This window comes from Enoplosus armatus, chromosome 3, assembly GCF_043641665.1.
Source record: "Enoplosus armatus isolate fEnoArm2 chromosome 3, fEnoArm2.hap1, whole genome shotgun sequence".
Taxonomy (NCBI): Eukaryota; Metazoa; Chordata; class Actinopteri; order Centrarchiformes; family Enoplosidae; genus Enoplosus; species Enoplosus armatus.
In genome coordinates, this window is record NC_092182.1 from 22,980,933 (window position 1) to 22,993,835 (window position 12,903).

At 42.0% G+C, this 12,903-nt stretch overlaps 1 protein-coding gene across 1 annotated transcript; it reads right to left on the minus strand.

Annotated features, from left to right (window-relative positions):
- Positions 1 to 734: 734 nt before the first annotated feature.
- pank4 (pantothenate kinase 4 (inactive)) lies at positions 735 to 12,833 on the minus strand. The gene is given in 19 exon segments (XM_070903409.1): positions 735 to 2,535; positions 3,039 to 3,107; positions 3,343 to 3,443; positions 3,526 to 3,630; positions 3,930 to 3,979; positions 4,084 to 4,139; positions 4,779 to 4,930; positions 5,210 to 5,297; positions 5,739 to 5,851; positions 6,347 to 6,502; positions 7,591 to 7,691; positions 8,260 to 8,341; positions 8,508 to 8,689; positions 9,651 to 9,804; positions 9,925 to 10,017; positions 10,913 to 11,096; positions 11,725 to 11,922; positions 12,115 to 12,232; positions 12,710 to 12,833. Coding segments are annotated over 19 exon segments (2,376 nt in total). The 3' UTR covers positions 735 to 2,285.
- Positions 12,834 to 12,903: the final 70 nt, after the last annotated feature.

The following is a 12,903-nucleotide window of genomic DNA, read 5'->3' on the forward strand; positions in this document are numbered from 1 at the left end:
GCCGGTGGTATCAGCGTGTTGTGAGCCTGTAATTAGAAAGTTATACAGTGCAATAAATGGTTCGTCCCACTGCAGCTGCAGAAACAAGCCTGAAACTGAAACTGTACCTTCGAGCCTGCTCACGTGCTCTTATATATTTCAGCAGAGCGTCAGAGTGCATCTGAACTACATGCTGAAGTTCAAGTGCGGCGCCTGAGAATTCGGGTTCACCTGCAAAATATCACTGAAAGAGATGCAAAACAATTACGCCTTTCTCAGTGTGGGTGTCCTACTCCTATGTAAGAGGGGTGGGGACCAGCTGTCCAGTAATCTGAGTGAACTGATGCTGAAGGGAAACATTCCTGTCCACATTGGATATTATACAATAAGAAAAGAACGTACAAAATCAAAACCAGGCCAGACCTTAAATATGTTATACAAAGATGTCTCTAAATGCACGAGGGCGTCTTGCAGAACTGGTGTGTGTGTGTGTGTGTGTGTGTTTTGGCAGTCGGAGTGATGAGCAAGAGGAATAGCAGGAGGACCCCCTGCCAGGCGTCCTCATGCATTATCAACCCGCAGCTCCCCAGCAGGCATCAACCACCACATACCAGGGTGTCGAGCTTTTATACAGCCAGGGGCAGGTTCGGTTTTTTAAATATGGGGCAACTTTCAACTCTCCATATTCCTTTAGACAGCTGCAAACTCCGCTGTCACATGCATTCAAGAGAAATGAACACACACGTAAAAAGGAATAAAATAAAAGGTTTTCACCATTTATTTAAAATTGATTGTCAGGAGAATAATACACAAAGTTGTGCTTGGTGTGCTTAACTGAAGTGATGCAAATGAATTATATATATATATGTGTGTATATACATATATGTATGTATATATATATATATATATATATATATATATATATATATATATATACACACACACACTCACACACACATACTCATGTCACATATATGTACAGATGAAATTACAATATTGCAATGTGAGTCCACATGTCAAGCAACTGTAACTTTGGGAGACATTTTCACACCAAGACAAGGCTTTTTAAAATCACACCCTGCCTCGAAATCAGATATTTTACGATGAAGTCACCAATACAGTCAGACTCTTCACAACCACACAGTGTTTGATGGTTGTTACAACTATGTGCTGCGGTATTATTGCCTTCAAACAATTGCATTTTTGACTTAGGGATGGATTACAGCTTGTACTTGTACATGCCAGTTAATTACAGTGAATCCATGGATTTGTGCCACAGCCATCTCAGTGACAAAACGTTTCCAAGTGAAAACGTTTTCCAAGTGAAAACGGAGACAGTTAGAATATTTAAACTGAAATATGCAGTGTGAATTTTAACACCAAAGCACCTTGGGAAAGATTTGAGGAATCATAAAAACCTACGTCACAGTACTGCCACCTTGTGGAGGAACACGACCAAATCTATTTGTGATAAAGTGCTGCTTCTCCCGCTGATTAAACATTTTCCCTGATGCCACTTTAAAACAGCTACACAAGTGACAGTGACAATGATTCATTTGTTATCTCAACTCATTCACTGGCAGTAATAAAACAAAAAAACAGGAGATCCATGGATTCTTCCTGCTCTATGGCGTGAGATCTCTGGGAAACAAAAGCAGATATCTGTGTGGTATTTGTAGCCTTCAACAGGAATTAAAAGCGATCTAAGTGAATGATGCTTTCATCACATCAGCCTCAAGGCACATTTAAATACACTTTATGTAAAAAGTGTTACAGCTGAAACCTGCCATTGCTGCTGCAGCTCTCTCTAACACACAAATGTACAGCAGCCCTGTGCCCATGTGGGTGCTCAGTCATGTGTTGGCAGCATGTCAATGACTGATGCAAAATGTTTAAATTAAAAACTTTTCTTTTTCATTCATTTTCCTACAAGCTCAGTCAGTTAAAGTCTACTGAACACGGCCAGCAGTGACTTCACAGGAAAACAAACTCCAGATGCTGAATGGGATCAAAAGGCAGTAATGATGGAAGCAAACTAAGTGACTTTACAGGACGTTGGACAGAAACCTGAAAGAAAGCGATGTAAATCATGAAACCGGCAACGAAAATCAACAATGTTTTAAAATAAATTGTAAATCCTCCCTGTTAACGATCACCTTTAAATCCCGCCAAGATTTTACAATCAGCTTTGCATCAGTCATTCACTTAGTGGCAGTATACGATCATCATCCTTACATTCAGAGCGGATCCATTCTGGCTGCTCGACTTCTGCGTTCTGTCCTGCTCAAACTCGAGCCCCGTCGGGCTCACGAGGGCGTCGGCGCCGCAGAGTGCTGGCCGGGTTTTCCGGCCGGTACCTCGTACTTGAAGACCACGCTGAACAGCTTCCCTCCCAGGCGGTCGGCCAGCCACGAGTTCTTGATGACGGCCATCTTGAGGCTCTCGCAGCTGAGCATGGCGTAGTAGTTGGTGTGAATGGCTCGGCCCATTCCCTCGATGATCACCAGGTCGGTTTGTCGCTCCCGCACCACCATCGCCAGCACTTTGTCTAGACGGCTAGGGAATGACAGAGGCAGAGAATAAAACATGTGAACATTTCTGCTGCACATAAATTATATTTATGTCAATATCAGGCCATGGTTTATTGTTGGGAATGGTAATAAGCTCAAGTGTGTTAGGTGTCATATTGCAGATTGAATGCTGTACAGTAGGGCGGAGGTATCCTAGTACAGGTAAATCTCCAAACACTCTAGATTCTACATTTCCCATTGTGCAACTCATCTTTCATTAGACTTCCCCGGCCTGGTGAAAGCTCTCATCTTACAAACTCCATGCCCCAGTTTATAATGCAGGCTTTCTGTTAAATGTGTTGAATTTATAGTCTCTAAATCATAGCTAGGATAACCCTGATGACACCAGTCCAATTAAACATCATCATGGTTATTTTCTCGCTTTGTGAAGGTCCTTCCGGAGTCACAGCAGATATTATAACAACTGTTTTCACAGGCTGAAAAGTACTCCCTTTCAAAATGTCAAATGTAAATTGCCAAATAACCGACCTCAGATCCAGGCAGGGTGAACTGGAACCACTCTGGACCAACGTCAACCTGTCCTCCCTCAGACCAGCCCTGCACAACAAACAGACCACAGTTCACTGAAGATCTTCTTTTAAAAAGCTTTTTTAGGTGTGAACTCATGAGATCAGACAGAGAAAATCATATTTTAGAAGTTACTCAGGAAAGAAAATATAAGACTATAATGTAAAAACAGAAAAAAAGTGTGATGATAGATTATTAGCTGTGGCCTTTATAGCTTATTTTTTCCTTATCAGTTTGCCCTGCTTTTAAAAACATAAATACTCACTGAATCACCGGATCCATTGCTGCGATTCTTTCGGTCAATATTTGCAGTTCACCGTTCGTTACGTCATTCAAAGCCGGAGCAGAGTTGCTGGCCAACACAACCTAAGGGTAGACAGACAGAAGAGTTGGATTAACATTTCATAATATATTATTATTTTAGAAATTATGTTGTTGAGTTCTTTACCTCTGTTCCTCGAGAGAGAAGCTCTCTGACAAAAGGCATCACTCCTAGAATGATGTCTACTCCACTATTATCTACGAAAAACAAGGCACACTTATGAGGAGGACCCTGCAAGAGAAAACCAGGATGGATTGTATTGAAGCACTAATCATCAAGAGCACACAACACAGCAACACTATCATAAGCATATGAAATATTACTAATGAGCGCTAAAAAGCGGTCATCTGTTTTTCTCTGCTTAATCAAAACATTAGTTGTGCCTGGTGCCTGGTAATGTGTTTCCTAAACCGTGTGTGTGTACTCGTAGTACCGTCAAGTGCTTTTGATAAAAACCTCTAACCTCCCACCAATAATGCTGTAGTGAATAATGTGGCTGTGAAATTAAAAAAGCAGAGGAAGAGTCTGACCTTTTGTCTCTCAAGCCACTTGTCGTAGGAATCAACAAGCCATGGCCGCTCTGAGAAGAAAAAAGAGTCATCATATTAGAAAGACATCAACTGGTTCAACGACACAAGATAAAAAGGTAAAATAGTGGAAAAATAAAGAGAAATACTTGGATACCTTCCAACTGTCGTTTAGCCTCCTCAAATCCGAACTCTGGATCAGACTCGAGGACACTGCATGACATCAAAACCAAATATGCAAAAGTGAGATCAGTGCAAAAGTGAGACAGGTATTTGCATCACGACACCCAACTTTCCAAACGTTGAGATTCAAACTAAGCCACTGCAGCCTAGCCTGCAAGAAGAAGAGACAAGAAGAGCAGTCCCTAGTTGACCTTTTGGCAGTCAAAAGATAAGCTTACTGTGACGCCCTGTGAACAGACTTCAAAGCTTCAAAGGGCGACAGAAATAAAAAAAAAAATTTAAAAAAATCTTGAAGAGTCATTGGGATGCAGTTAGGTATGCAATTAGCTACTTAAATAGATTCTTTATTCCGTTTACTTTACTTTCAATCCATGCTGCCAACAGTTTGCAGTCTGGCTAACTCAGGGTGGCTAATTCATCAAAACAATGTAACACACACACACACACACACACACACACACACACACACACACACACACACACACACACACACACACACACACACACACACACACACACACACAGTGAAAAACTCCCTGTTCAAAGCTGTAGCAGCTCAAACTACAGGATACGCAACCAGAGCCTCTCCCACGGCCCACAATCAGGCAGAACACAGCAACCAATCAACCAGGCTGCTCGCAGGACATAAAAGCCATTGAGTCCACTCACTCTGACACTGCCTTGGCTCCCCAGTCGAAGACATTCCCAGCCAGGACGCCCCTGACCAGGGCAAACTGTCTCTCCTCCCAGCTCAACTCCTCCAGGGACTTCACCGCCTTCTGGTAGTACTTTAGAGCGATGTCATTCTCCTTCTGTTTAATCTACGAGAGAACAGAGATATGACACAGCCAGTTTGAATAGAATAAAAGATTAATAATCACAAGCATTCAGTGTGGGAAAAAATTGTTCAAATAACATCAGAATATGTGTTGCCTAAATTGTAGGTTTAATAAATTGTGGTGACACCTCAAGACTGTATGAAAACATAAAACTGTAACAGGTTGACACATCAGATCAGTGAGGGCCAAAACCGGCTGTGTAGCACACGACACAAGGACACAAAAAGAAAACAAAATAGGTGTGATAGATTTCACTCAGACCTTAGAGTAGGGGTCGGGAAAGTTGAACTCGTTTAAACAGTGTTCCCTCGTGTCTAACAGACTTCTGACAGTGAGGGATCCATAAGCACTAGGTGAGAAGAGAAGCACTCTACATTAGGCAGAAAGAAAAACATACACACAACGGGGCGGGCGGTTGATGCATAGGACTTATTTTGACAAGGCTTGTATTGTGGCTTCACAACAAACTGCAGAATTGGTTTCTGAAAATCTGGCATCTGAGAGTTTTTTTTGTCCAATTTCAACGATAGCTTACGTGTTCATCGTTCTGACTTCACCGGAGTTTATTCTGATAAATCACTGACAGAATTAATACGACTGACACGGTGACTCTTAAAAACTGAGACAGATTCAACATCAAGATTTCCCTTTTTCATTGACAAAGCACATGGGCAGTTACAGCAGGTATGAAGACATGAAACTAAAGCAGACGTTGAAGAAAAGTCTTCTAAAAGCGACCTCGGGGTCAAACAAGAGAGGCCTTGCATGCAAAAACAAAAACAGTCCTTACAAAGGCTGCTGGCGGAGGGTCTGAAGCTTGTGTCTGTATTTCTGACGGAACTTCTCGGCTCGCTCGGCCGCCTCCGGCATGTCGGGCTGGCTCGCTACAGCTCTCTTAACCACCTGCTCCAAAAAAAACAAACAAAACAAGAACAAGTAATCAATAATGTTCACAATCTCCACGGTGCACAAGCACTGAGTGGAAAAAAAAAAAGGACTCCAAACAATTCATCTCATATGAAAAGCTGACCTGTAAACACCAAATGCGCCGTCCATTTCTGGGCTCATTATTTCATAATATTGTCACAGATAACTGACTGAACATAGATGATGGGACATGATATCATACTGTGAGGTTTTTTTTTCCTGTTGATTGACAGCAACAACTCTTCACAATAAGTTCTCTAAAATGTCGTAAATGTCAAATCAATAGGAGGAGGCAGAGACTAAAGTTTCACCACCCACCAGAACTGCAATGCACAATTCAAACTCAATCACTCAGAATCACTTGAAATTGATTGTATTTTAGATTTTTCCTTCCAAAAGATAAAGTTTACCGACATTGTCCGTGTGGCACCGTCTGCTAATGTTTTCCAAAAGCATAAACTGCTATCCTACCCCGTCTAGGGCCTCTTCAAAGCAGTAGAGCCAGTATTCACGGGCCAGAGCGTCCTCTGTGAGGTCCATGGTGTCAGGGATGTAAGATGAAGGGTCCTGCAGCAGAGGCAGATTCACCAGCTGCCTCTCCAGACGGTCCATCTCCAACATGTCAAACTGGACACAACAAAGAGACAGAGGAGATGCATGCTGTCTGTCTGTTCCATAAACTCTGTTGAATGCTCCTTCCAGCTCCTCAAACGTCAAAGCCTATTCCAGCCATCGCTCTTAGAAGCTTTTTATTCTTACATGTTTCACAATATTTCGCTTTTTCTCAGCTACACTGCGGTCGGTTTCACTCGTGTTAGCACGACAAAAAAGCAGAGAGGAAGATGCTCGAGGCTAGATTAAAACCTAAAAAGCCAGTGGAAGGCAGCAGAATCATTCAGTGTGGGACACAATCAATAGTCCATTAGAGGATACGACGTCGATAGAAGGTTTCTTGAGTGGTCACCAAAGATGAGCTAATATTTCATTTGCTGTCCTGCATCACACTTTGCCAGTTTGCACTAATGAAAACAAGTTAATGAAAGCTGGGAAAAAAAGAAGGAATTTCAGTGGTGAGAGTGGATTCCAGGGCCGCTAATACAAACAGAGGCTAACAGCTCCTGAAGGCCTACATGCTCAAAGTATCACACAAAGGAATACAATACTGTTATTTTCCATTTTCATAACATATAATTTGACAATAAATTGATTTAGTAAGGGACCAAACAGTAGCAACAGCTTTCTGAAAAACCTGCTCTCAAGTGTCTCTTTGTCCTCGGGCAAGCGAACAAAGTAAATGCCTGATGTGACTAAATACTCAAGTCGAGTGTTTACAGCTAGAGGATAAGGCACTGTGAGCTGGAGCTACATGTTGTCAAACCAGGACACACAAGTGAAGCAGACGGAGGTACTTACGGGAAACTGAAGGAGAGAGTTTGGTAGACAGAGGAGTGTGTGGAGAGGAAATGAAAAGAAAGATGATCAAAGATTAATGAATGTCTCTCAGTGATACTTACGGATTCAGTGAGGACAAAGGACATCAAAAATAAAAATGGAAAGTAAGGCTCAAGTTTTACGGAAGTAGGAGGGTGAGATAAAAACCAATGAACCAGCAGCAGAGTGAAAATGGGTCATGAGGTTTGAGTGGCGTCTAGTGGTACGTGACCCAGCTTCAGGTCCTCATGTCGGATCACTCGCTGCCTCCTCAGCAGACTCACCGTTCCACTACGTGCGCGTTGCATGGGATTCATATCTGGAGAAACGCTCATCAGGCCTGAGCTTCCTGCGTAATTCTCTCCCCAACTGTACTGGTTTGGATCTAGTGGAGTACAAGACATAAAATAGCATTTGCATTATTGTGCATTTTATAATTATTTAAAGTTTGTATTAAATATTTAGTCCCAGATTAGCTAGCAGATTTTGACATTTGTAATATACCCATTTCTAATTGCATTCTGTCATTATTTCACTCTAGTTCATTTGAAAGAAATGTTATTGGTGCTCGTGCTGTAGCACAATTACCTAAATCAGTTCCTCTATATTCTGCGTTGGCAGTTAAATGTGTTTAAGGGAAACAGGAGGTTAAGCAGTTTCAAAACTGAAGTCCAGGGATTTTATTCCTGATGTCAGTGAAAACATGAAAGAATCTGTTTCCTGTAATACTACAAGTTTCCAGGTCAGCACGAATGTGAGAAAACTACAGCAGGATAGTTGCAGGCACAAAGTATCAACCACAATGTTTTGAAAAAGATAAACTTCAAATAATCTTCCTCCACGCAGCGTTACATGACATTTATATCTTTCCGCGTTATGTTTATCAGTATGTACAGAAACCTTGTTGACACCAAATTGAGGACGATAATGTGCATTTGTAGGTTTTTCCTTACTGTCCTCCTCTGCTCCTTTAAGAAATGCTCCAATGGCTCCCAGATAGCCTTCATGTCTTAGGAACAAGGCCTGAACTTCACCCTACAACAACAACAGAACAAAAAGAGAAAATAACATAATAATCTGGGTTGTAGGTGAAACACTGTCGAGTTCAGCTGATAACAAACCAGGTTCAGGACTAAACTGAGATAAAACAGACAGTTAGGAACTAATTTACTGTTTGTTGGTTTGTTTTAAGAGGCCTTGCCTTGGTGAAGAAGTTGATGCTGTAGGTGATTGTGTGCATGGTGACAGGGTGTCCTCTGATGAAGAAGCCTCCAAAGTACACTCTGGACAGGTTGTGCAGCTTGGCATACAGACAGGCCAGCTGCCCGATGTCGTTGCTGATCATATGGAGTAAGCTCTTGGCCATGTCTTCTTTAGAGAACTCTACAATTCAGAACAGAGTTAAACAGACAGGCAAAATACCCACATTACTAAACTGAAAAGCATACAATACACGCAGCAACACTTCAGTAGTTTCAGTATTGAAATTAGGAGGCTTCTCACTAACTTCTTCCTGTTCAATAATTGCTCAATAGCAGCAAATTGACAGTAACAGGACTTTCACCAATAAGCCAGCAGAAGCTGTGAATTTCTGTTGAGTGTCGCCAAAACTAAACAGTCACAAGTGCAGCACATGGAGAGAACAATGCTGTGTCAGAACTGGGTGAGAGGTCATCAGTTCACTTCAACACAGGTTTTGCACTGAAACAGGAAAATATGAAGCCTGCCTTCCCAAGAGGGCATCACAAACACAACAGAAATATGTTTCTGTTGTGTTCCCTTTTCATTTTATTTGAAGCTAAACTCCATGCTTTCATTGTCAGGTTTGCAGCCTGCAGTGGTGGAGTCAGCTTGGATTCAGAGGTTACACTGACTTCCAAAACCAACATGTGAGGACTGAAATGGCAGTAGTGTATTTTGTCATTTACTGGGGAAACTACAGTATGACTGTTAGCATATGGAGCATGTGGACAGACGGCAGAGGATTATACCCTCAGGAGTGGTTTGAGTTTCAATGGAAATGTTGACACTTTCTTCACTGTGAAACTGGGTCACCATTGAAATGTATTTTTGCAAACTTTGAATCCGAGCTGACTGCAGCTGCTGCCCTTCAAAGCACGATTAAGGAAGTTACAAACTTTTCACAGCCACAGAAGATGAGTGTTTGATACTCAAAACATGGCTGGGGTACTGCTTTAATGTGTTTTTCAATTAAATCAATTGAATGAACCGCACATACAAGGTACAAAACATAAAGTGTGTCATTACAGTATTTTATTACACTAATTTGGACATATATAACGCTACAAGGCAGCCACAGAAAATCAATGTTCCCATGTGTCACCTTTGTCAGCAGTAGCAGATTTTCCAAAACTGCTCGCAATAAGATCTCCAGTCAAGCCCAAAGACCCATAAGATCCCCCGTAGATATCTTTGACAAGCATATCGACACTTGTGTGCTGCCCTTTTGAAGCCAATTGTAGCAACTCATCAAATCTCTACAGGAGACAAAAGGGTAAAGTTCACGAGGCTTAAGGGAACAAAATATTGCACCGAGAAGCCATCTTCAACAGCTATTACAGCCTGACAGAAAAAGTAGACCAACTTATTTAGGATACCTTCGTCTTGGTGAGCAAGGCTCCGAGGCCCCAGAACGTCCCTCCACCTATTGAGCTTCCTCCTATTCGCTCAAATTTGTCCTCTGATTCAACCTGTGAATCAAATACAGCGAGAGCAGAAGACGGTTTACGCAAATCTGCAATACAACCTGGAAAAAGCCAAACTTGTACAATAATCACAAGATGTATTTTACATACTCTACTATACAGCAGATAAAGACATAACTTTCATTTAAAGGGTATGTGCCTTAACCCCGTAGAGCCAAACTGATGCTGGATTTTCGGAGCAAATGACGACACGTCTGTTGTGATATGCGGTTCTGCCAACTCAGATAAAAGTATGTAAACACTGAAGCGTGCAGCACAGACTCTGTCATGATGGCCCTGTGTACCACCTGATTTGAGCCTTTCTCTGCAATACAGTCTGTATTCAAGACCTTCCTTTTGCATATACAAATATATCTGTGATGAGCAGTCAATGTCACTTTGATATCAGGTTATCATTTGATAAAACGACCTCTAGTTTCGAGAGGCTCACATTTATCTATGTGTCTATTGAAGTTCCTTTCTATAAAAAGTCACAAAAAATGTTCATATAATAAAAAACAAACCAGTAGCCTTCATACCTTAACAGGAGTACGCTTTAGCTTTAGATTAGGGCTGCAACTATCAATTATTTTCATTATCATTTCATTATAAAATGTCAGGGGACAAAGAAAAATACTCAAGGTCTTTAAATTTCTTTTTTGTCTGATCTCCAGTCCCAAAACCAGAAGATATTCATTTCACTATGATGCAAAACAGAAAAAAACGCAAATCATCACATCAGAGAAGCTGAAACATGAGATTGTCTGGTGATTGATTGGTGATTTTGCGTCATAAATTACTTTAAATAACTACTGATTCATTTCCTGTCACTGGACTAATAAATTAATCGACTATTCGTGTCAGCTCTAGTTCAAATTCTTTAACAATGACGCACTATTACCTTGACTATGGACACCCCAGAGCCGATGTTTACGAGCAGGTAAGGGAAGATGTCCGGCTGAGTCGTCTGAAAGCGGAACTCTGAGTCAGCGTGTTTGGCGTACACGAAAGCCTCGTGGGGTATGTTCCTCAGCACAAAGTTGCAGCCCTTGATGAGGCAGGTCATCTCATCCTCTTTGTCCACTCTGCCACGATGCAACACATAAAGAGTCCATTAGTTTGAATCATCCACAGCCAGAGCAGAAGACTAACTGTTTTGAGCTCCGTCTGGTAAATCATTAAGTGTAATGTGCAAACTCCTTTTTACAATATCACTACACACTTACATTTTTCTAACGTATCTGTCTGCAGCCACGTGTTGACGGGCACGTGGGCGGGTTTTAATTCCAAACCAATTTCACAGATTAGTTCCCCTTTCTCTGAGCTGAATTAATACAGTAACATTTAACTGGAAAACTTTAAAAAAAAAAACACATATATGGCTCTCAATGCTAATGCTAATTATGTGACTGCTCTGTTGCAAAGAGGCTGCCATAGTTTGCGAGCCAGCAAACAGTAGATATTTTCCAGAATAGTCTTGATAAGTTCTCCTATGCAATAAAGTTTGTCCTCTGACCTGGTTCACAGGAAGAGGACAGTGTGTGTGTGTGTGTGTGTGTGTGTGTGTGTGTCAATCGGATTCAGTAGGGGCCCTTTCTGTTTGTACAACAGTATCTACAGTGCAGGACTGAACAGCAGCAGACCAAAAGCTGAGTGACACAGATTAAGAGTTTTATTTGTTGCTACGTTTACAGCTGGTTTGTGTTTACTCACTTGAGTCCGAGTTTCCTCTCAATGAGCTCTTTGAACTTGTGTGCCCCTCCACCTGTGGCTTTGATCACTTTGGTCTCCGTGTTGACCAGATGGTCTTTGATGAAGTCCAAGCACGTTTCGATGTAGGCATTTTCAAACTTGATAAAGTGCAGGCGTGCAGTGACCTCTTCCTGCACAGATATTTCATAGAGCTTGTCGCTGGCAGATTCCTGGGAGGCAGAGGAGAAAGGGTGGATACGTCATTACATCCAGCTATAGACAGTGTGAAACAACACAAGCTAGTGTGTTTTCATCAAAATCTACTTGTTTAGCTAGTGTGTGCTGGTGGTGGTGTTTTCACATAAAGACAATACAGCCTACCAGGAGATACAAGCTTTCCCCCGCCCGTGCTGTTTGGACTTTGTGTAGGAAAACTAAATAATTACCTTCGTAGCGTGGTCGAAAGATCGTACTTTGGCCACTTTATGTTGTACAGTTGAGTAGTAGGCAAGCTTTGTGAGAGACCCACCTGTTAAAGCAAAACAGAGTTGATAACGAACGATAAGAAACCCGTTAGACAACAGAAACTAAACAAGTGACAAACTGGATTAAGATCCAGACTTAAAACTTAACGCTCAGTGAGCTGTGAAAGAGACGGCAAAGCATGAACACATGCTAGCTAACTTAGCAGCTAGCGTCAACGCTGTTGCAGTTGTCAAACTTGGCCAGGTTGTTTTGACACACGTCCGCTCTATCTGATAACGATAACCGTGAAATCTCATCAGACTTCCATCCTCAAGGTAAACAGACTGTCGCTGTCAAACAAATTAAAATTAGACACGGATTTAAGCGTGCTAACGTTAGCTCTGTCTTGTTTACTTTCGCTCAAAGTCATGTGTTGTCATAGTATCAGGCTGCGGCATAGCTGGTCCATAAACACGGAGATTAGCGCCGCTCGAGCAAAAGCGGCTGAAGAAATGAAGAAAACTTTTACGTCCCCGGGTACCTATGTCTATTGCGAACCGCTTCGCGTTTTCCAAATTGCGGAATATTTCGTCGGGCGGAAGAGTGATGCTTTTATCCATGGCGTGACTACTTGTGCTGCTGTCAAGTCGAACACATTCCGCCATGGTCGACAATGATGTTGACGCTGCGTGCGTGGCGTGCGTGCGTGCCCCCCGTCGTCCAATCAGCATCCAC